We start from the raw sequence: 24,528 nt of genomic DNA, 5'->3' as shown, positions 1-24,528 counted from the left end.
TTCATACTATTATTAATGGAGAAACTAATTTTCGCAATTATTTGACAGATAGGCGTCTACAAAGTAATTTCAGTAACAATTTTATTTATCTAGCACATTAAGATTAGAAGAAGCGTACTTAGCAACTTAAAGTCATCCCAGCCGAATAATAATATATCATCAGATATCATCGTATAGCTCAAGCTTAGCTTTTACGCTAAAACTAATTGAAGCAATTGATATTCCTGATTAGCAGCAGTAGTATAAGAGTAGCATTTAAATAACAAGCAAGATTTTCGTCTGTATTAATATCGGATATTGACGGAGTCCTGTCTAGATGAGTCACCTGGCTCCCTTCGAACATTAATGGTGGTAATAGTAATATCCGTTTCTGTCCGAAATAGGCAAAAGTGTGACTCACGAACTGGATGATTAATGAAAGCAAGATGATATTGAATAGACAGAATAATTAATCAATAACTTTCTCTAGTTGTAAATGAAGAGGTTGCAGCTATTGTGCTTTCATCTATAATTGGTACATCAATTTTATTCAATATTAATTAACATTAAAAAATTGTTAGTAACAGACAGCAGACTACTTTTAATAGATAATAACTTGTAATCAATTCTGATGAATTAAATGAAAATTATAAAGATTTTCTTTAAATCGCTTTCAAGAACAGTATCTGTTTACTTTCTCAAATAAGAAATAATTACTTGATTATGTTGATAAGTATAGTACTACCTCACAAATGAATATCTACTAACATATGGTAAAGACACGGTCTGTGAATTTGTACCACTTTGAAGACTTTATCCAATAAATAGTAAAATCTTTTTATGGCCATATGAGGTCAACATCAGGATTCCTATTTTACTAGGAAAGTACTCAAGTACAGAAGGAAAATAGATTTACTATGCTTTCTGTAGGATCTTTCATCAAAAAATCGTGGCAAGATTGTACAGTATATCGATACTGTCTAAATCCGATTTCATAACGCTCTAGTTAGGTCATAGTTAATAAAATTTCTTTACAATATGCTTATAGCGCATTATATCACCAATAACTAATAAAATCTTTACTATCCATTCGATATTATAAATGATTTGTTTGTGGATACGGTCTATTAAAGAAGGTGTTTTATCAGTTAATCACATTAAGTAAATAAACTGTACACCAAATAGCAGATGGACAAGACGGCAGATGTTACTATCATTATGTAGCTTAAGCTTTCTGTTCTATCACAAAATAGATTAAGTGATGAGTCAGACATGGGGCTGTCACACACCACTAGTGACAAAGTAGTCTACACACGCCAATCCTTGCGGAGAACGCCACTTACTAACTTAAAGAGGCGAGATTAGCTATATCACCAAATAATTCAGTTCCAACGACCAAATACTATGGTATAATTATATAAGAAAAAATCTAAGGAAAGACATGATTTATTGCACTCATTGGAATACATAAGTCGTATTAGAGTGAAGGTTATTTTTCTACAATTAATTGTTAGACTGTGTAGTCACTATCCTTAAACAATTTCTCCATTTCACAAAGCAACGTTATACTCTATTTTGTTTCTATATTTTGTCTAGATATAATTATTGTAATAGTAGATTAAGCTACTCAACTAAATACATATAGATCGAATTTGGCTGTATTATAAAACTTTCGTTAACTTACACCTGCTTTCGTTTCGAGTATAACCAATTTTGTCCGTTTTCAAGCCCTTAAAATATGAAAGTAATTTTCCTAGAGCTCAAAATTTGAAAAGCAGAAATGTCCAGATCAATTACTTGCATAATTAATCCATCTATCCATTTAACTTGCGCCATTTTATTATCCTATTGCAAATATTTCAATGATAAACTGTAAAACAAAATAATTTCTAACTTAACTAGCTGATATAAGCGTAAGTTATATCGCAATGCTAGAGCTATACGATCTATGGTAATGGTATATTTTATATATTTAGATACTTGATTACGACTGAATTTTCTTTTAGCAAAGTGGATTACTAAGATTAATCGGATATGGTATACTGTATATCACAATTTATGCATGGTAATGCATTATTTGATATGCAAGATCAGCAAGTAAGCAACGAACTAAATGCGTATTCCGTTAACAACTTTGCTATTTTATAAAAGCTTCGCTAAGCAATTGCATTTATATTTTTCGTTGAAAGTAATTACCGAATATATTTCTAATTATGCAGAATGATTTGAAGTTTGCAGTGTAACTTAGTATTAGACTGTACTGTAAATTGTTAGCTAATTTCGTAAAGTATTCTAACGGACTGTAAGCCTAACGTATGAAAAATGCCAGAAGCAATATGGTACTTAGTTATTATTAATGGCTGTGATAATTGTATAGCAGTAACTCATGTACTTGATCTTGGTAGCTTGTCCTATTGAAGCAAGTGAATAATAATATTTATGAAAATACAGTAGCTATTACTCTATTAATTTGTAAATGATCCTCCGAAATATAGTTTGCAAATTGTAATTCTAAAATAAAGATGTTATCGTGTTAATTGTACTTATAGATAATACGAAAGAATAGAAGCCAGAAATTTTAAACGATTTAGACATTCTAAGATCTTTCTAGTAGTTGTACTCAGCTAGAGTAGAGCTGTAAAATCTATCTTTGCATAAAAAGATCGAATAAATTTCCAACTTCCAGCAAGGATTGAAAAATCATAATCCATTGCACATCATTATTGCGCTGTAGGCATAACCACAGCTTTAATAATAAACTATGCCGACTGGTAAATTGACAAGTTGACTGATTGATTGCTTGGTTGATTAGTCAAGTAATCAAACATCCTGTAGAATACTTCTATAGCTGCTTGGAGCAATATTCAACTTGTTAATTTATCGGTTTTTCTTATCGCAATCTCCTGAATATGTCAGACTTATCTAGTCAGATTTACTAATATTAGATAGTAAGCTTCTCTTAATCTAGTCATCATACTTCGATAATAATAGAACCGAAAAAATCTGTTCGACAACTAATATTGAATATATTTACGTATATTTAAAGGAAAACTATGTATAAATAATAGAATAATAAATTCAAAGATTTCCAATATCATTGATCGCAATCCGTCATCCACTACGGTGCTATTATTTGGTTTTAGCGCTACTGAAATATCACTCTTATTTAGGACAGTCTACTACTCTAGATAGAATCCAGCATCACAATAGCAAACTTAGCCACAAGTAATTATATAATTGATTCATTGATCGATCAAGTAACCAAACACACGTATTCCTACACTTTACTACAAAATCCCTCCATAGCATACGGTGCTTTTCATAAAGATGGGATCAATTCATTGCCTTACTAATCATACGTATGTATACCGCAATATATTTAGTCCGTAGCACTTGGTAAATTGAGCTTGTTGAGATTAATAGCTGATATTGTCTTGATCTATCCTTGTTACAGATACTTTAAACATCTTTCTCTGAACATCCCTGCAGTGCATCATAAATTTTAAGATTCCTTCAGTAGTAACTAGCTAAGAGATATAGTTATAAATCCTAAGTACTATAGAAAGTAATATTAATCTATATGATGATTCTACAGTGCTAAGTATCTGGATAATTGTCCGGTTTATCGTAGCCGGATGTCGTTTCTGGGCTCGACTGATTTTCAAGTAAGGAATTATTATATAGGGAGTAGAGACTGCTAGATACATGATTTGTAAGGAATTGTAATTGATTAAAAATTGACTAAGTCTGATTATCCAGTTTATCTTAGCCTCTTTCGACTGCTCTTATGAGGCAGGAGAAGTGATTTACGATAAACCTCCCAGAATATGATTTACATAGCGGTTTAATAAACCATTTGAATTTGAAGGCTATATATATATCAGCTATTCTTATTGTGAGATAAGATAGTGTTTTGCTAATTCTAGTAAACTGATCAATTATAAGTGAAGTGAGAGAGATTTCACAATCCCAAACTTGATTTCCGAGCTGAGGATAGTAAACCCTATTGCAAGATCAAATTGATACCAAGTAATTAAGCAAAGCATCACCGCAATTTTGTTTATTATCGCTTCAATATATTCATTATTTTCATATTATAATATTTTAATGCTTATGGTGACGTTTTATTTGCATACTTGCTATATATGACTAAGCTAGATTTGATTTAATGAGTATAGTTTACTTCAAACTTTTGCGTTAGTGATTAAAAGAGATAATTTTAAAGACAAAATAGCTTACATTTCAGAACTTCTATTTATACGTATGAACAAAGATTTTCATCCTTCACTGCTTTTTGATCGAATGGTTATCATTTTGATCGCTTAAACTTTGCTTAGAATTTAATAGCATAGATAACTGATGATTTACTGATGACCTCTGATAATTCCTATAATTTCATCGTCTAAATTACAAGCCATGCATTTGAATGAATCAATTGCAGTCATTATTTATGGTATAGTATATATCTGTATTTGCTTTTGATCAGTTTCACTAAGAATTAGATTATTGTATACTTCTCTCTTGATTATGGAGGTAAAGAGTTTATAAAGTAAAGCACACAATTTCTAATAATGAGAAAATGACCTCTTCAGTCGATAGGAACTGACGATAATGAAAAGTATTTAATGGCAATTTGTTAGAAATACAAAGTTAATTTCTTAACCTTATCCCATGTTACGACGACGATATTAAGCTTATCATTTACTACGTATACTTATCACTTATCAGTGAAAGAGGTCAAAAATGAAACTACCATATTACATCTTCATGTCATCATGATTAATCTAAAATCATGGTAAATGAATAAATTCCCTAGCACCTATTTCTTCAATTGGCATATGGATTCATACACTAATAATGCTAGAAACGAATTTAACATGATCATACCTAGTCCAGTGTTGATTATTAGCAACATTTCATGAAAAAAATTAGAGTTCCTTTACTCTGTAGACAAGTTCTTTAGATCAATAATGGCTTCTTGATAGTGATTCTGTAGATCAACAATGACTTCTTGATGAGAGCATAGTAAGGCTATTTTTCTATTCTATTGCTATACGTAGATAAAATTAATTTCATAGTACCGTATAACTAATTTTACAAGATTAGTCATAATGATATCTCGATGAGAATTGTCAAAGTCTACTTTCATATCCTGTTATTTTTATCTGAGAAAAAAATTCTTCTTATCTCTCCGATGATGTACAATATTTTTTATCCATTGTATCGCCACACCTTCATGTAGATAAGCTAACATCAAAAAATAGCTATAATAAAGCCCATCCCTAGATTGGTAGTACCATGATAATCTTATTGCTAGCAAGAACTTGCAGTGTATTGGCCTTGCATGATGATATCTACTCGTAAGTGAACAAAAGAAAAAGTGGAATTATCAAAAACCATTAAGAAAGTTATATCAATGGTTGCAGTTTGTATTTCTATTTTAAATTAACAAATCCCACCCACGTAATGAAATACTATTGGTTTCATCGTCTTATTCTAATCGTCTAATTATCAGGTGATATTCTCCTATTGGCTTTCCTCCCATTCTATTTACCTTGATGATTATAATAACCATATTTTGAAACTCTGGCAACTCTACTCAGTTGTCATCATTCATAGCCATAACAAATAATCACTATTATTAATCCGATCACGAATATACTCACCCTATTTTCAAATTAATAATATTAATAACAAACGATAAATCCAATTAGTAACAAAGCATATCTCTAAATTAATCCAACATTGCTCCAATGTTCTATTGAGGAGAGGTGATACAAAAAGCATGTCTACCCAATAGGAATGGATTAATTTTTTTTTATTTTCATCATTGTCACACATGAAAAGACTTTGCTTCGATTAGTTATCTGTTGTCGCAATTGAAAGCATAATTCATACTAGTCAAAGTGTGGATATGGCCAAGCTGATTCTTTCTGGTAATCTAATTTCGATCTTATTAATTTGCCAGATATTTTCTACTGCAACTATTAATGGTGAGCTGATTAATAACTTAAGAAAAAATAGTTGTACTTATAATCCTATTGACTAGCCTATTCAAATTAAGCTTAATGTTGTTAAACTGTGTATACCAAAATTGCAGAAGGTTCACTAGTAAATATCTTCGGTATTAATCGATTTTGCCTACCAACCGAACTGTAGTCTACTACAATTGTTGCTATCGTCTGACGATAATTGTGGGTTAAAAACATTATATTGAAAATAAGTACTTCAAATCGTGAAGAAATGGATTTGATCGAAAGCAAATAAGGAGAATAATAATGTTGATGTATCATACTCTGATGATAGTGATATATGAATATTAAAGGTTTTAATTTGAAAGGAATCATAAGAGATGATAGTATTTAATCATATTTTACTCTTAGTAACGTTAACCTTGAACGTATCTCCTCAGTGGCATGAATACAATTTTAATCGCAGGAATAGCTGATATATTACCTTATAAATGAAAACGATTATGATGCTAGAATTTGAAGAATTTCAACTCTCACATGGAGTAGGATCATTGCAAAATATCGAGTAGAAAAAAACTTATTGATTATAACTCAAGATTAATATACTGCATTTGAAAAATTGGGTAATCATTTCGGTCACGCAATCAAGATAATGTTTTGGTAGCAAAATAATTCTAATAAGCACCAATATTAGTCGAATCTGTAGTTATGATAAAGTTAGGATTATGACCTAAAAGTGATTGTAATTCGAGAATTGCGAAATAACCAGCCTGCAATTTACTAAAGCTGACTAAAGTATTATTACAACCAAGGCATATTCTCGTATTTAGGCTTTAAATATTGGGTCGTAATCAAAGTATCATGGAGAAAATGGTCTAATCAAAAATATAGAAAATCGGTACTAAAATCTCTACAATCATTTAATCGAAAAACTAGCCTCTAGTCACACAGATAATAGAAAGTAAAATGGGAATCGTTAAGTCTTAGTCTTGAAATGGAGTAACAAAATGATGTAATATCACTGCATAGATCTATAGATTGTAAACAATCGATGCAATTTCATATAAGATCAATATTTTATGAAATGATGGATTACATAAATCCTGACTACTACAATATATGCTTCTACTTTAAACTAAGAGGATATGATTTTATTTACTTCTACTAATTTTTGAGGATAAAAGTATCATCGTATAGAAGAGAGCAGCTTCTGATTCCTTACACCTTTTTATGCCGTCTCCACTACTAGTTGTAAATAGTGATGGTAGTAATTTCTATGCTCATGGTTTCGAAATTAATCTTATCTAGTTATTAATGTACTGATCAAGTAAAAATTCAATGTGTTTATCCGTATTAATGCTTCACTAAGAATTAGATAACCATTTAAGAAGGATTTTTACTTACGAGTATAAAACTCCATGGCCTAGAAATTAGTTAATCAAGTAAAATAATTCAATTTTTCTATCCACATTAATGCTTCATAACGAATTAGATGATCAATAAGAAAGATTTTTCCCGATGAGTATAACAGTCCATGCTTTAGAATTAATCTTGTCTAGTTATCAATATATTGAGCATAAAATTTAGTTTTTGTATCCATATTAATACTTCAAAACGAATTAGATGATCATTAAGGTTTTTCCCGATGAGTATAACAGCCCATGGTCTAGAAATAATTTTGTCTAGTTATTAATGCAGTGAGCAAAAAAATTTAATTTCTTTTTCTACATTAATGCTTCATGACAAATTCATCGATCATTCAAGAGAATTTTTCCCGATAAATATATCAGTTCATGGTCTAGAAATAATTTTTTCTACTTATTAATTTATTAAGTAAAAAAATTTCAATTTTTCTATCCAAATTAGTACTTCATTATCAATTGGATGATTGTTAAGAAGGGTCTTTACCGGCGGATATAAATGATTTTGAGAATGAAATTTGAAAGCAAGTTGGGACTTCTAAATTGATCTGAAATTTGATTACTTTAAATTTAGCCACCTTAGAATTGATCACTTTCAAGTTTATGGGCCGATAGAACTAATCCTAGATTACAATAGGGAGAGCAATAATTTGCTTATGCATTTAAATATTAATTTTGTGCACTCCGACCAAATCCTTTCATTAGGCTAACAAATTATTTCGCCGTTCCTTCCCTATGTTGATTTTTATCAGTTATATTGCGTAACATCTATTTCTTATGAACTAGCAAACATCTGGACCTTCCAATTCTAAATTACATTCGATTATCATCTTTAGCCATATAATACGTCGTGTTATAACAAAAAGATTTCTCTTGTCTAGGTAACAGTATATCATTAACTCCAATGCAAGTTAATGTCAATATCAATGCTGATATCGAATTAACTGCCGGCTATAAAGGCAAAATTCTGGAGACATTTTGGTACCGAGGGAAAACTTTATTATTTCAGTATCTTTATCCTTTCAATCAAACCATCTATCAGCAATCAACTGATTCGCGCATAGATATACAGCGTATTTTTGATGAAGGTTATGAAATATTGTATATTAACAACAGCAATATTGGCGATAATGGAGTTTATATAGCAAGTGTCTGGTTTGAAGGAGCTCCCGCACCAATTCAAGCAACTGCATCGGTAATCGTAGAAGGTAAGGTCGATTTATTATTTTTAATTTATTTTCAATCACCTTGATTACATCGGCTGGAACTAGTAGATAAAATTTATGCGTGTTAATTATCGAATAAACATCACCGAATCAACTGCAATACCAGATTTATATCCGGAAAAGGCCACATGATATACTGTCTTGATATCCTCCCCTAATGATGAACTATTTCATCTACTATTTACTAGATTTGCCGACAATTACTGCTAACCCAAAAGATAGCAATGTTACACTAACGAGCAATGCTACCTTTACTTGTCAAGCAACCGCTGTACCTCCTATTTCTGACTACAAATGGTATTTCAATAATACATTAATAATTCCTCTTAGTTCTCATTATGTCATACGAGGATCAACACTTTACATTCTATCAGCAACATTGGATGATATTGGCAGTTATTCTTGCATGGCTAGTAATGCCCTTGGTCAAGCAACTTCCAAAACGGCATTTTTGAGAGTTTTGCGTAAGGAGATAGATGAATTTCAATTTCGATATCGATTTCTTCGATATTGTTGAACTGAAAGGTCGGGTTAGTCCTCTTTTCAAGTCTGACTGAATGCTTTTTTAATGTCTTAATTTAGCTGAGAAATACGTCGAACTGCAGTCACCTTCCAATGCAATTATGGTTGGAGATTCTATAACAGTATCTGCTACAATTATTGGGGAACCTGTAGCAACAACATGGTATTTCAAAACTCGACCACTCTTTACCTATTTATATAAAGGTAACAGTAATACTGGGATAGCTTTATCAAAGAACGAGAGGATTGATTTTAAGCAGAAAGGAAGCTTAGGAAATTACCACGAAGAAATGACGATTCGGGATGTTTTATTATCGGATACCGGTGTTTATTCAATTCAAGTATTCTTTGTTAAAGGCGGTTTTACACAACGATTATTAAATTATCATTTAACAGTTCAAGGTAATCAAATAAAGTTACTTTGCAGTCTCTCTACCCTAGCTTAGTGGCAGCAAATTAAGGCCAAACAGGAATCGATCAGTAGGTTTTATTGTGATGTACAGTAGTTAATCATGATCTGATTTCGATAAGAAGCTGTCGGAACTCGAGCTGTTACACGTATTCTTATTTTGTATAGCCATTTCGGAGGCAATCGCCCTGCTTCAATATCAATATATTACTTAAAAACATAATAATAACTACTTAAACTCCCTCTCTTCATGATACTTTCTATGGCTTCATGAATTGAATTAACCTTAAATGGAATTTTCCTTCATCTAATAGGACCTCCAGAAATCATAGCCGCTCCACAAAACACGGCGCTGTTTGATGGAGAAACTGCAAGATTTTCATGTGGTGCCTCTGCTATACCTATACAAACCACAGTTACTTGGCATTATCAAGGCCGCCTAATTGATTTTAGGAGCAACCGATTTTCCATTTTATCCAATAATAACACATTGCAAATCGAAGATGTTTTACTAACGGATGCTGGAATATATAGTTGCGTTGTTAATAATTCCATTGGTGCTAGCCCAAATGTGTCGGCTTGGTTATTCGTTAACGGTAAGTTTCATGAAATTGCTTTTAGCCTTGATAGAGACATTATGAAGATAGAGCAATAATTTCGTATAATTTTGTAAATTTAATCAATAATAATATAACTAAGCGATGCGATATACATGATCCACGGTATTATCCCTTACGACACGTCTTGGCATTACTCTAACTATAAGAAGCAGAATACAATCTGTTAAGCTTGATCCGATGATAATTTTGCATTTTTGAAAAATTAGTAAATAACAAAATAATTAAGCGATGCAATATACGTAATCCGCTACGCTACACCTTAGCGTTACTCTATCTATAAGCAAAATGCAAACTATTAAATTTGTTAGGATGATATTTTTGCTTATTTTGGCTAATTCCATCAACAATAAAGTAACGAAGCGATGCAATATATGTAATTTAAAGTATTATCTACTATGACACGTTCTATCATTACTCTAACTGTAAGAAGCAGAATTCTATCTGTTAAGTTTGATATTTAGCCCAAATCAAGATAGAATGAGATTAAAATAAGACTAATATGAAATCGATTTTATAATGTCAATTCTCATCTTTCTGCTAGTCAACAACACGGTGAGAATAACACCTAGTTACGCTCAAGTCAATTTTTCACAAAATATTCAAGTTACAGTAACTATCCAAGGAGCTCCAATGCAATCATACTGGTATTTTCAAGGAAAATTATTGTACCAGTATATTTTTTCTCCAATGATTGAAATTAAATCGATGGCACATTCCAGAATGGCAGTTCAATATAATTCGGCAAGTCAATATGAATACAATCAGTATTTTTCCATTAACAATACTAATTTCTTGGATAATGGAACTTATACATTAACTGTAATGTTTAATGGTCAGTCATTAATGACAGTTTCGAAATCCTTCCAGCTCTACGTTCAAGGTATTAACTGCTACGGGTACCGATGGAAATAGCATAACATTTAACTCTATTTTCTTCCGGTTAACTATGGTTAACATTCAATTATTTATAATAAAATTCTAATCAATTTACGTAATAATCCTTTCTAACCTAATATATTTATGATATCTTGTCATGATACATGTTAAAATTGGATAGGTCCACCTATTATATTGGTATCACCTCAGAATCAAACCATTCGATATAGAAATGGTGTCCAATTTTGGTGCCTTGCTCGAGCTATTCCTACTGATATTCAATATGATTGGCGATTTAATGGCATACCCGTTAATTTATCGGATCCACGAATTTCAGTTAGCATGGAAAACAGTTCCGTATTAACCATTGCTAATGTTAGCCAGTATGACGCTGGAAGATATACCTGTAAACCCATCAATTCCAGAGGTGCTGGTCCTCAGGTAGCAGCGAATCTGGTTGTTTTATGTAAGTTTATCCGATACAATCATCTTATTTATCATGCAACCGCGCAGCTATGAAAGATTCAGTTAGTTTTGCAGTATTATATGTACGCGTATATTTAGGATAATATCATAAAGACATGTAAAACTGACCTAATATAAAAGTTATGGTATGGCGAATACTAGATTGGAGTATTTCAATAACTCAATACTTCCTTTAAAAGTATTTATAGTTTAGTTTAAAAATAGCATCTTGGATATTGTTGACATTGCGTTGGGACTTCCTGCTAAACTAGAGATCACTAAAAGCACTTGGCTTCTTCCTTTAGCCTGCTTAATAATTTCGTTCCATCTTTCAATTGTAACTAATCTTCCAATATTTCTGAAGCACATTTATGAATTTAGTCAGGCATCAGCTAAACTAAAGTAGTTACCACAATAATAGCCATAATATCTCCGAGATCATTCCATTCCTTCGATATAAAATTGCAATAGAATATTTAAATACTATAGCAGGATTGTAAATTTAATATTATTAATATTAGGGCCATATTTTAGAGAATGCTGCATAATTTAGAGAATAATAAAATTATGCACAGATTAAATATTAATATTACTGTTTTACATGCTGACTCATATAATTGTAACACAATAAAAAGTCAATATTGAAGATGATATTACTGTGTAATAAAGATATTTCTTGCATTCAGGTTATCTACCCTAATTTAATCTTTTAATATAAAATATACCTTTAATAACACCACTGCGTTTCACTAATATTTTAACTCATCTATCAGATTTACTAATAAAATAAGCAAATGATTAACATTAATAATCGTCTTGTTTTAGATTCACCTGAAATGATTCAGCTTAACCCTGTACAAAATATTATCACAGTCAATCAGAGTAATAACTTATTGGTAGCATGTTCAGTTCAAGATCGCGGTTATCCACCTGGCAATGTAACGTGGAAGCAGACCAATTCATCTAGCAATATCATTACTGAAGCTTCAAGTTCTGTCCATCTTAATTTAATTGATATTGCTAGTTCCGAAAATGGAAACTCTTATACTTGTATCATTAACAATGAAATTGGTGTATTATCAATCCAGTTTTCCTTAGTCGTGCAAGGTAGGTTTCCTAGAGATGATCAGTTTTCAGCAATTGATATAGTCGTTTTGGTTATCACTATTACTTTACTATGCCATTAAAGATACTTTTGCTATGATGATATTGGAATAGTGCTAGTTTTCGATTTGTTAATTGTAGACAATTAGCTAGTAATGTTATTTACATGTGTAGATGTTTGTAACACCGATTAGAACGTAAATTTAAATCTTTATGATTGCTAATAGTTATTTCCTTTGATATCTATCAATGATGATAAAAGTGATAGTTTTTGTATCTGTTACGTATATCGCCACTAATGACATTTTAAGTAATCTATTACAATGAAGAAGGAGTTTAGTACTTACCATTTATATCTAGTTAAGCGATATGAACAATTTTTGCTGTTTGTGCATCTATAGCGAATAACTAAGTTCACACCTTACTTTTAACTTGAGAAGATTTGGAAAAGCAACCATTTAATAGTATACATGTCTTAATATTCTTCTCTGTTATCCGATAGAACATTGTAAAAGTGCAAATCTAACTCACTATTTACCATTAAATTAAATAGACTCTAATTTTACCATCATTTACCTGTATGTCAGTGCTAACGATGGGATTCCTCTTAACTTCTACGCGTATTTAGTGGCACCTCGTATTAATGGAATTCAAAAATCGATCACTGTCGTTCAAAATACTGGCGTTAGGATATGGTGCAATACTACTGCTAATCCACCTGCTACCGTATCGATCTCAGCAACAATAACTGCTAATGCTAATCAAATTATTATTGCTCAAGGACGTGGCCTAGCTACGACTAATATCGTTCCAACATCAGCCGATAATGGAGCGATTTATACATGTGCAGCTAGTAATTTATTAGGTAGTGTTCAAGGAACAACAACTTTGAACATTTTATGTAAGTAAGCTTGATCATCATCTCAAGATTAGATAAATAGCAATAATTAATTTGATAGAGTTTTTCTTTTGCGAAGAAAAATTGACAGATAAAAAACTTCATTTATGTTAAATAGCAGCAAATATTTCTTAATATAGACTTTAAAATATCGCGTAAGTAATATTTTGCAAACCATTGTAGATCCTCCCAGTGGAATATACCTATCACTGCCTAATTCAGTCTTAACAGTTCGAGAAAATACTACTAGTAATATTAACTGCACTATTCGAGATCGTGGCAATCCTCCAGCTAATGCGACTTGGATTATCAACAATCAAGTAGTTTCGACAGGTAGTAAGACAGCCCAATTACAGTTGTCGAATATCAAATATAGCTCAAAATCGAGGGAATATATCTGTCAAGCCAAGAATCCGTTTAATACTATTAAAGATTCGTTTGCACTGGTAGTTCAAAGTGAGTTTTAATAATTAAAAATACGGATAGGTTTTAAATTTTAACAAATTGGCAACTGCTTGTCCATGAAGGAGAGTAAATTGCTAATAAAAAAAGCTCGTAGGCACTATTTGTTAAGTGGAAATGCATCATGAATAATAATTAACAGTTATTATCAAATATTCAAATATTAAATAATATTCTGTTTGCAGCATATCCAAGGATTGCAGCATTTCCGAAGACTATAAAGGCAATAGCAAATCAAAATTTTAATTTATCATGCACTGCAATTGCTTTTCCATTACCCAATGTAATTATATCATCGCAAGGCAACAATGGTCCTATCTTAAATAGTCATGGTATCTCAAGCTCTTCCTTGATGTTGCAGCCGCTACCTTCAGAGAACGGGAAAATATTGACTTGTCAAGCTAGCAATATTGTTGGAAGTATATCAAGTACAACACAACTAATAGTTTTATGTGAGTATTTCTAATTTTCGGTATTCATAAGATTAATTCAGTTCAATCCGCCTATAATTACTGGATCTTTCATTCTTATATTAGACTATATTAAAGTGTATTTACTATATTTCAACCATTAGATCCACCAATTTTTACTGGAGTATTAGGAAATGGGCCAACTCTGGTTGTTGCCAATCGAAGTCAAGACATTACTTTACCTTGTATTGCTATGGGCAATCCTTCTAATTTGACTTATAATTGGATAAGAATTACTCCACAAGGTGCTGAAATGCCTCCTAATGCAATCCAGTTTCCTAACGCAACGCTATTCATTTCCAATGCCTCGGTTAGTTATGATGGAGTATATTCTTGTAGAGCTAATAATGATATCGGAATTGCAAGCAGAAATGTTACAGTTCGAATCACAGGTAAGAGAATTCTTCATTATCTTTTAGTTATAACTCAGCGCACGGAATATTATAATTATTTATCATGCTATTCCTATCAAACTGATCAGCCAATGGCAACTAAATGAACGATAATAGCTAACTACTTCTGGTATTGCTGCGATATTAATATAAACATTTGTGTAATACTAGAATCAATTATTTAATTGCCCTATATTTAATCGTTTTCGTCTAGAATCGCCACATGTCCTCGTTAACAGTAGCACATCTACTTCGGCACAATCATTTACGAAAGAGAATACGGTTCTAACATGTTCAGCAAGTGGTTATCCTTTGCCTGTCATTGCATGGAAATTAAATGGACTATATCTGCAAGGACAATCTTCCATTAATAGTAGTGTTCCACAAAGTCTCGTAAATAATATACAGATCCTAAACGAAGTCGCTAACTCTGTCTTAACAAGCACTTTAAATATAACAAATGTTGTTGCAGCGAATGCTGGCACTTATACTTGTCAAATATCCAATGGCTTTGGCAGATTTTCTTATCAAATTGCGCTTGTTGTAAATACTAAAAGTACGTACCTATGAGTGTGACAATTTTCCTGTCTTAACTAGTTATAGTCTTCTCAAAAAATATAATCTTATACCTTGGATACTGCATCATCTTATATAAACTTTGATAATACTAGCGGTATGAAATAGAATTGAAAGCTATATATTCGATTGCTTAATCAATATTCTTATTCTCTCTCTCTTCGTATACATTTAGCCATTCCTCAGCCTCCACACTTATTATTCACTACCAATATTACCACATCAGCGATTGCCTTATCTTGGCAAGCTGGTGCTAACGGCTTTTTATCCCAACTATTTATGATTTATTATCGAGTTGAAAACCAAGGAGATTATCTATTAGCTGGGAATACTACAAGCACAAACTATATCCTCAGCAATTTACAGCATCGCACCACCTATCAAATTTATGTGATAGCCAGAAATTCATTAGGCTACAGCCAACCGAGTAGTACTCTCATCGTTACAACGTTAACTAGTAAGTTCGAGTTTTCACATCCTCTTAAGTGTAACTAAATGCTAATCCATAATCTAACGTCAATCATGTACGATATATTACCTGTAAAATTAGATATATGGTTAAATATTTAAACTTCTTCAGAAGGATAATTTCTATTTTAAATAATATTCTCTGTTATTGCAATCAATAGATGACACATTATTATTAGCAATTATTGGTGGAGTTATTGGTGGTGTTCTTGTGCTCCTGTTTGTTTTGATCATTATTCTTTTAATTAAGCGAAATGGTAATGCTAAAAAACTAGCAAAATATTCTGTGCAGCAATCGGAGGCAAAGAATTTAAAATGTCGACAAGAATTAGTCAAGCGACGAGAATCAAATTCGATCAATGCTCATTCCAATCCTAATTATGATAATTCTACACAGCAACAATCATCTCGTATCAATGAGGTAGAAGCAGGAAGTAGTAATAGTAATAGTAACGGTGCAGCGACTACAGTGGATGCACCACAAGTTGAAAACGAAACAGAAATCACTGTAAATGATTCACAAGTTGCTAAAGTTAATCAAATCGGTAATGATCAAGTGGAAACTGTAGCTCAAGATTCGCAAGTTCAAGTGACAGTTAATAACAAGGAAAGTGAAGTTAAATCGGCTATCACTGCCAGCTTTCAAGCTGAAGTTGGAGCTAATTGTGCCGAGTTGGAGATGATGTTGTAATATTGGAATCAAGCGATACTATACTGTAGTAGCAGAGCCGTGCTTATGCGTAACTGAATTCTATAAAATGTAAATTAAGGTTAGAGCGAAAGCATGAACTTGCCCGCAATTTTTTTGTCCATTTTATATAACAGTGTAGCCTATATCTTCTAAAATACAGGGTAACAAACTGATGGAATGGAAAAATATCTGCTAACTTTGTTCTTATTCGATACCGTAAATAGCTATAGAAATTGAAATAATGGTACCAATTGTCTGTTCTTCAAGTATTGCATGTATCTGTAAATTAACTGTGCTCTAGATTACCTAATTTCCATCCTTTTACTGCTAATAAGAAAATAGTGGTGTACAGTATATGACTTGAAAGTGTGATTGAAAATATAATGATTTGCAGGTTAGCATGGTAGACTTTAGATTGATTACTACTTCTGTTATAACTATAACATTGTAAATTTTGTTATTATTACTATATACAGTTATTGATTCTGTGTTTTTGAATAGCTGCAGGAATTTCAGCCATTCAAATAAAAAATTTTTATCATATATAAAGCAGTTCAGCACCTATCGCGGCAAAATTTATCTAAGTATTTTCGTGAATGGAGTAAACTGCGGGTATATTGAGTTTGGCTTTGCCAATATGAATAAGTAATAGAGGATCTTAGTAGCTTCCTGGGATAATTCCTGCAAATAAAAAATTAACCTTATGATAGTTGGTGTCACCAATAGCACTCTCAAATATTTATCAATCTGAAATAATATTATGGTCAGGATAGAAAATCCCAAATCTGTTATCATCGTCAGCAACGCGCCAGGGTGTATTAGTAGCATGTAATTAGTATAAGTCGTTATTTCTGTAGTACTGCAAAGTAGATCAGAATGATTTTCTTTATCCTTTAACTGAAGAGTATTGCAGTATTTAGAATAAGACCATGGCTATACAGTAACAATAATTATGAAGTAAGCTGGTGATATCTAATGAAAGTGCTACGCCAAGAATATAGTACAGAAATCGCTAACAATAAAGCACGAAATTGCTGCACTCTCTTTACCAAACCACAGAATAGAACAAGACTATCCTTACCTATTTACTTCCTAAATATTAAGGTGACTCGTTACAGTCGGTTATCTCGTTGGTTGTACAAATTGACTGATAAGATCAATTGTACTTGAGCTCTAAAAACGAAAAAATGATTAGAGGTAAAAGTACAGTCTAATCAACGCCCTAACTCCTGTTATTGCTGGAGGTAACATAATACTTTTATTCTTTTGCTGCTAATTAGAAAACAGTAGCATACAGTTCACTACTTGAAAGGGTAATTGAAGATATCGGCGTAAATAGTATGCAAGATAGCGATGGTAGATTTTAGCTAGATCGTAACAACTGTTGTAACTACTGTGTAGCATTGCAAGTTTTGTTATAATTACCATTATATAATTATATATAGTTATTAATTCTGTGTTTTAGAATAGCTGTAGGAATTTCAGCCATTCAAATAACATTTTTTATGTGGCATACGCGAGCATATAAATCATTTTAGCACCCATCGTGACAAAATGTACCCTAATATTTTTTTAGATGGAGTAACATATATTAAGTTAGGCTTTGCCAATACGAATACGTAGTAGCGCATTTTAATAATTTCCTGAGATAGTTCTCGCAAACACAAAGCTAACCCTACGATAGTAGGTATCATCAATGTACCCTTAAAGATTTATCAATCAACGTGAAGTTGTTTATTCATGAGCTATCTTCGTCTCATAGTTTATTGATATACAATATCCAATAATGATACAATTTCATGACAATTTGATGACTAATACTGTATCAAATTGTTGGCAATCGGTAATGCGACGACATATAAATATCTATCCAGAGTCGTAATACTGTACCGCCATCGTAAGGCTATAAAAAGATTTTCCCTAATATTAGATCAAATATGTCCGGAATATTTAATTTAAATATGGATTATGATATATACGATGCTAATCAAGATATAATTATCTAGCTGCTATAAAATTTAAGTACTGACATAAAAATTGGTTTTAAACACATCGTAGTTGAATTTCTAAATCTACTTAAGCTAAATCAATAGTAAAATGCATTACAATGACAATCTAGAGTCTAACAGTTTCACAGACACCGCGTAATATTCGGTGCCTATGCTTTTAGGGGCAATGAAATATAAAAACTCTATGTACTTACGTAACTATTTACTTGAACTACAGCAACAAGCACATTAGTCAAGAAGACTATACAATCACGTAATACGTACGACAGACAATTGAAATAACTTTCTGCCGTAAACAGTAAGTATATCTTAGTGACCGTACTAAAGTTCAATTTCAGTTATTTATAATTCAGAATGTTTTTCATCAGCATTTTCTTGCTTATCGTCACCTTTTTTCTCTTCCTTAGAGTTTACCTTACTATTTTCATTATCAGATTGCGATTCAGCAGTATCATCCGGTTTGTCTTGGTCTTTTCCTTCTGTAGTGGTTTTTTTATCGTTTTCAGCTTTCTTGGCTGCTTCCTTGGCGGCTTTCTTTGCGGCCTCTTTCGCTTCTTTTTCCGCTTTTTTCTTAGCTTCTATCCTTTCAGTATATCTTTGAAGCTTCTCTACCAAGTAAGAAGTCTCACGACGAAGTTTTGATGCTTTGTTATTAATATCATTGGAAAGAATGGTCGGATTCTCCGTTGGCACTAGTTTATCTTCTTTTTCAGCTACAGTTTTCATCCAATTCTACATATATGGAATAACACCATTACATTTTTGTAGTCAATTAAAAACCAATAAAAATTTTGAATAAAGTATACAAGTCACCTTTGTTTCATTGTATAATTCAGAGTACTCTTTGAATTCACTTTCAGTAAATGGTGCATCAGCGGTACTATTATAACTAGTTAAATTTTTCATAAGATTTATAAAGTGTACAGTATGATTTAATTCCGATTTTAATGCTTTCAATGCTTTTGGTCTTAGTTTACGCTCTTTAACTCGAAAGAATATATCCTTAGCTTGTTCCTTAAGACTTTCCAAACGTTGTTTATAAGTCTACAAACATTTCATTGCATACAATTCGAAATTAGTCTAATTCTAACAAAGTTAGTGTAGCATCGCTTATATATATTATTAATTTCTAACTTGGCTTATTGGTACTGACATAAATAGAAAGAAAATCATACAATCATATTGGTAATTAAATTTTGTAAAGATTTATGACCGGCTCCGCAATATTAAAAATTTACCTTGGTATCTGCATTAAAGCCGTCTTCGTATAACCATTCTGATGATTCTGATAAGGTCTCCCTTAGCTTGCTCCTTTCATCTTCAGTAGAAACTGCTTCAAAGGCTTCAGAATATAGTTTATCTTGTGTATCTACAATATATGACTCTAACGAGTTCATGGCTATTTCTCTAGCTTTCTTTTCAACATCACGTCTTGTTAGTTCCTCCAATCTATTTCGATGATCGAAAAAAGATAGCTTTACTTACATTTCATGCAAGATAATGTTACATGATAGAATTATTTCATACTTGTCGATTGATGCTTTGATGGCTTCTTTGGGTGGTAATTCCATATCTAAGTGTTCAACGGTGATTGTTATCGGCTCTTTAATTACTACCAATTTGGGAGATGCATCTTTAGTAGCTGTGCCGTTGGTAGTATTATTGGTATCAGTAGTCGTAGCATTTGCTGTGGTATTTTGGGTTTCAGTCTTTTCCTTTGATTTATTTTCTATAATTATTGAGTGTATCAGTTAAGAATATCTATCTTATGCAAAGAAAAAAGTCCATCCAAAAGTTCATGACAAATGAATTTACCCGCTAAACTAACCTTTGCTTTCTTCTTTATCATCAGTCTTTTTATTAGAATTTTCATTTTCATCCTTTTCGCTATCCTTATTGTTATCTGCTGAGTCCTAGTATTTGAAAATGGTACGCTTAACTCTCGATAACCTTTACATTCCTCTTTGTTACTTAAAAAATTCATTTACTTTGACTACTTCAGGATCGCCATTATCATCTTTAGAACCAGAAAAGAAGTTCAAAATATTACTTCCAATTTCTAAATAAAATGGGAATTATAAGATCAGCCAGCTTATTAAACTAGTCCAATCTTTGATGTATACGGATACACTTACTAGAAAACGTAGATTCTTCTGCACCATCCAGGGAGGACTTAGTTTCAAAAATTGCTTCGGCCTAATTGCCGTGAATGGTAGATAATATTTAAAATAATAGCACAGCTAATTAAGGTAATATCTCAGGTAAAAGAATCAAACTGACAGAGTCTAGATGGAAAAGGCCATGGTCATCAAGTCGAAAATGTACTTTTATGCCCTTGCTTTCAGCTTTATCGACATACTTGGAAAATATATCAGTTACTCCAGACAATTGGTAACGCAAGAGTTCTCGATTACCGTGCATTCTACAATTTACATCGAAATTTCGATTACTATATTTTAAGACATTTAATTTCAACAAGTGGTCGTTTACATAGATACTACAATTACCGAACAACATTGTCCTTAGTATTCTCAGGAATAACGTAATCAACATCAATATGGAAGTCTCTAGTCAATTTATTAATTGTCACAACTTTTCTCTGAGGTATTGGATTGCCGCGTGGAAATAACTGAATACGCTTTTTCGCCTCTGACGATGTTTCACTTTTGCGATCATAGCTAATCTGCAATTTAAGAGTTATGTCATTGAACATATTACGAAAAAATGATAAATAAATAAATGATAGGTATCGATATCTTTGTTGCGACCATTGAAAAATAATATTTAGGAGTCGTACCTGTATAGCGTATGGGTTGCTATCTTTAATTAAGAATTTTTTAACTCGAAATCCTTTTCCTAAGGAGGCAGCTTGGTAAACGGAACCTAAGATTTAATGCTAATATTAAATGAAATCTTAACCTTTTATAGCCTCATGTAAATTACGTTACCCATAGCTGCTGCTTCATCTGTATTTAGACTTTTTCCCAGTTCATCCCTAGAGTAGATAAAGAGGGTGCTCGATGTCATTCTCATAATCAACGCAAAGATAGCATCGAAATAAATCTATAGACCTTTTAATAGCTTTAAGTAACTCTGATTGAACTTTAGGGACTCTTGTTGAACCACCAATTAGAATGACTTGTTCAATTTCATCCTACAGAATTCATAAAAATTACTTAATAAATTCTATCTGTGCATTTTAAGACATAGTATTAGCTGCAGTATGCAGCCTTTACGGCCGATGATGATTCAACATCTACTTTCCCCTCGGAAAATCTAATAACAGGAATCATTTAGAGAACCAGAGATACTTACCAGAACAACATTGGCAGCCCTTAATGCATTTCTTATAGGTGTAGAAACTTTTTTAAATAAGTCGCTACATAGTTTCTCAAATTCTTCTCGTGTAACTTTCGTTCGAAAATCAATGCCATTGTACAAATTTTCGATCTATACAAAATGTTTTACACAAATTTTTAATGCAATCAATGTACGTATTGGTACAGCAGCACTAACTTCTGTTTCTACAAATAGAATGGTTACGAATTTTAGCAATACAATGTATTACATTTTTTAATAAATACTGCATCAAATGAAGCACTATTCTTAACTTAAAATTTTAAACTTCTTTGTTATAGTACAGACCCGTGCAAAGTGATCAGCATTAGCACTTAAAACTTTTTTCACTCTATGAGCTTCTTTCAATAGTTTTGCCATAGCTCGAGGCGATTTAGTAATATCGTCCTTTGTTTTACCTTGTTTCTGCAGAATGAATTTAGTTACCGACAAAAAAATTAAGTCAGCGGTATACATCGTTAGGAGAGCATAATTAATCAATCCGATGTTTTACCTTAAATTCTTTCAGTAAATAATCTCTTAAACGTAAATCCATTTCTTTCCCTCCGAGTGTACGGTCAAATCTATTCCATTTTAATCAGAGATTACCAATGTAAAACCCATGTTAACATGATTACAGAATCTGCAATATCACTTAATATTTTATTTACTTACCCAACACCCATAATGTGTAATTGAGGTAATGTTTCAGAAAGTCCAGTTTCTTTCCTTCCGACAGTTTTGTAGCCTAGTGTTGTCGATACCGTAAAGTAGTTCGTAGTTTAGTATATTTTTACAGTAACTGCGGTGATAAAACCGAAATACATTCACTACATACTTGCAACGGTAGCAGAAGTACTACTAGAGCCCATGTCGTAGAAGAGAAAAATCTGCAAAACAGTTACATTGTTACATCAGACATTTGACTCAACATATAATATAGTATGATACTGTTGCTATTGCAGCGGGTAGTTGATAATATATTTATACAATACTGTACATAATAAGACGCATACTTTCTCCTTGCTACCAAATGATGATCTTCTGAACATGCCAAAATTGAGGCCAACTAGTTATAATTTTTTTTTTGATGGAGTTATATAGTATTACGGTAATGATTACGAAACATAATCGATTGTGATAAACGATGAATAAAAGATAATGTATTATAAAACCTGCAGCGTTGTCGTTCATAAGTTGGAGAATATTTAAGCCGGAAATATTTGCAGCTCTAAAGTAAACAAAAATAATAATAAGATAAATTTGGGTAACATATCAACTCTACAAGTACATAGCATACACATCTATGCTTACACGTATAACGCATTTCTTTCTGCTTGATTGAAATAAGGAGGGACAGTGATTACAGCATTATCAATTGGTTGACCTAAGCAATATCACAATGACGATAAGTATTCCTATGTAACTTTTAGCATCTTAGCATCTACTGACCAGTGAAATCTGCTGCAATTTGACGAGCATGTTGTAGTATCATTCCGATAATTTCTTCAGGTGTGTAGGTAGTTTCACTAAATTTTTACAATATATAAGCAATTAATTAGGTCACCAAGGCTGCTATGTAAATTATATTGTAGGATAGTATGAGCTGTAATTGTCTATCATTGTAGCGAGTACACAGTTAAGCACCTGTCATGTCGAAATCGAACTGCACCCGTCTTTTCGTCTTTTTCTAGTTCATAAAAAGGAAATCTACCATAATTAATTAATGAAAGTATGAGTAATAATCAAAATGATATTTGCAGCTCGTTCTTTAAATAGCAAGTGCATGGAGTTGTATTACATTCTACTATCGTAATTCAACTGTACTATTAAATAAGGGTACTGTAATATTATTAAAACCTCTTCTTGTATAATTCCACCAATGGGTTATCAAACTTTTTACCAAGTATGTCAAGAACATATATGTAAGCATTTTTAGGAGATTTAACGCTCTGTAATATGAAATACCAATATTTTTTTAGAGCTCAAAGACCACAATTAATTAATGAACCGATACAAAGTTTGAGCAAGTGCTATCAACTTATGATTATAAGTCATAGCTATGTACTCATATTTACAGTATACTCTATATCGACATCATAATAGTTATCGTTTTTATACGCCTGCAGTTATAATGAATACGATGCACACGTACATACGAGACTATATTGCAATGTATAGTATGTAGTGTATCTTCATAAATGTTGTATACTATGTGGAAAGATGCTTACTACAGCAAGTGCTGAGTCTCCAAATAAACGTTCGCCATCTTTGATGGAAACTGCCGCTGGTGACTTTCGTTTGGACTCTCTGAATGTTAACAATCGTATGCAAATCCATCATTAAGATAGGGTCGTGATATTTTTATAATTCTATTCAGATTCTAGCTAGGATTGGCAAGGTCATAAACATTGAGCCACTATCTCGACTTACGCATTCAGAGCGATTTCCATAGGAACACCAGGCTACCCAAAAAAGTAATTTTAGTAAGTTTACTTTTATATATTTGCATCGAGATCAATTAAATGACAAATTGAAGGGGGAAAGAATGTTATCACATAGTAAGAATTATTACCTTGACTATGGCAACCTTGATCCATTCACTACCCAAGTCTACGGACATAATAGAGAG

At 32.1% G+C, this 24,528-nt stretch overlaps 2 protein-coding genes across 2 annotated transcripts; one reads left to right on the top strand and one right to left on the bottom strand.

The window, feature by feature from the left end:
* Positions 1-8,276: 8,276 nt before the first annotated feature.
* TRIADDRAFT_62089 (uncharacterized protein) lies at positions 8,277-16,551 on the top strand (the record flags this gene model as incomplete). Its single annotated transcript, XM_002118029.1, has 14 exons — positions 8,277-8,580; positions 8,787-9,062; positions 9,181-9,522; positions 9,844-10,125; positions 10,691-11,029; positions 11,207-11,491; positions 12,316-12,597; positions 13,148-13,495; positions 13,676-13,948; positions 14,140-14,406; positions 14,529-14,816; positions 15,031-15,372; positions 15,568-15,849; positions 16,022-16,551. 14 exons carry the CDS (start codon positions 8,277-8,279, stop codon positions 16,549-16,551), a joined length of 4,440 nt encoding a protein of 1,479 aa, XP_002118065.1.
* A 2,351-nt stretch (positions 16,552-18,902) lies between these two features.
* On the bottom strand, positions 18,903-24,528 carry TRIADDRAFT_33578 (uncharacterized protein; the record flags this gene model as incomplete). The annotated part of the gene is made up of 25 exons (XM_002118008.1): positions 18,903-19,292; positions 19,374-19,604; positions 19,799-20,009; positions 20,088-20,269; positions 20,555-20,619; positions 20,696-20,756; positions 20,841-20,982; positions 21,068-21,243; positions 21,358-21,443; positions 21,509-21,555; positions 21,632-21,714; positions 21,876-22,010; positions 22,206-22,322; positions 22,411-22,480; positions 22,572-22,644; positions 22,735-22,786; positions 22,913-22,965; positions 23,072-23,127; positions 23,211-23,283; positions 23,349-23,425; positions 23,544-23,606; positions 23,757-23,848; positions 24,128-24,206; positions 24,330-24,361; positions 24,472-24,528. Coding segments are annotated over 25 exons (2,703 nt in total), but the record flags the coding sequence as incomplete, so codon positions are not given.

This window comes from Trichoplax adhaerens, genomic scaffold, assembly GCF_000150275.1.
Source record: "Trichoplax adhaerens TRIADscaffold_35 genomic scaffold, whole genome shotgun sequence".
NCBI lineage: Eukaryota > Metazoa > Placozoa > Uniplacotomia > Trichoplacea > Trichoplacidae > Trichoplax > Trichoplax adhaerens.
This window is presented reverse-complemented; position numbering and strand designations above follow the sequence as displayed.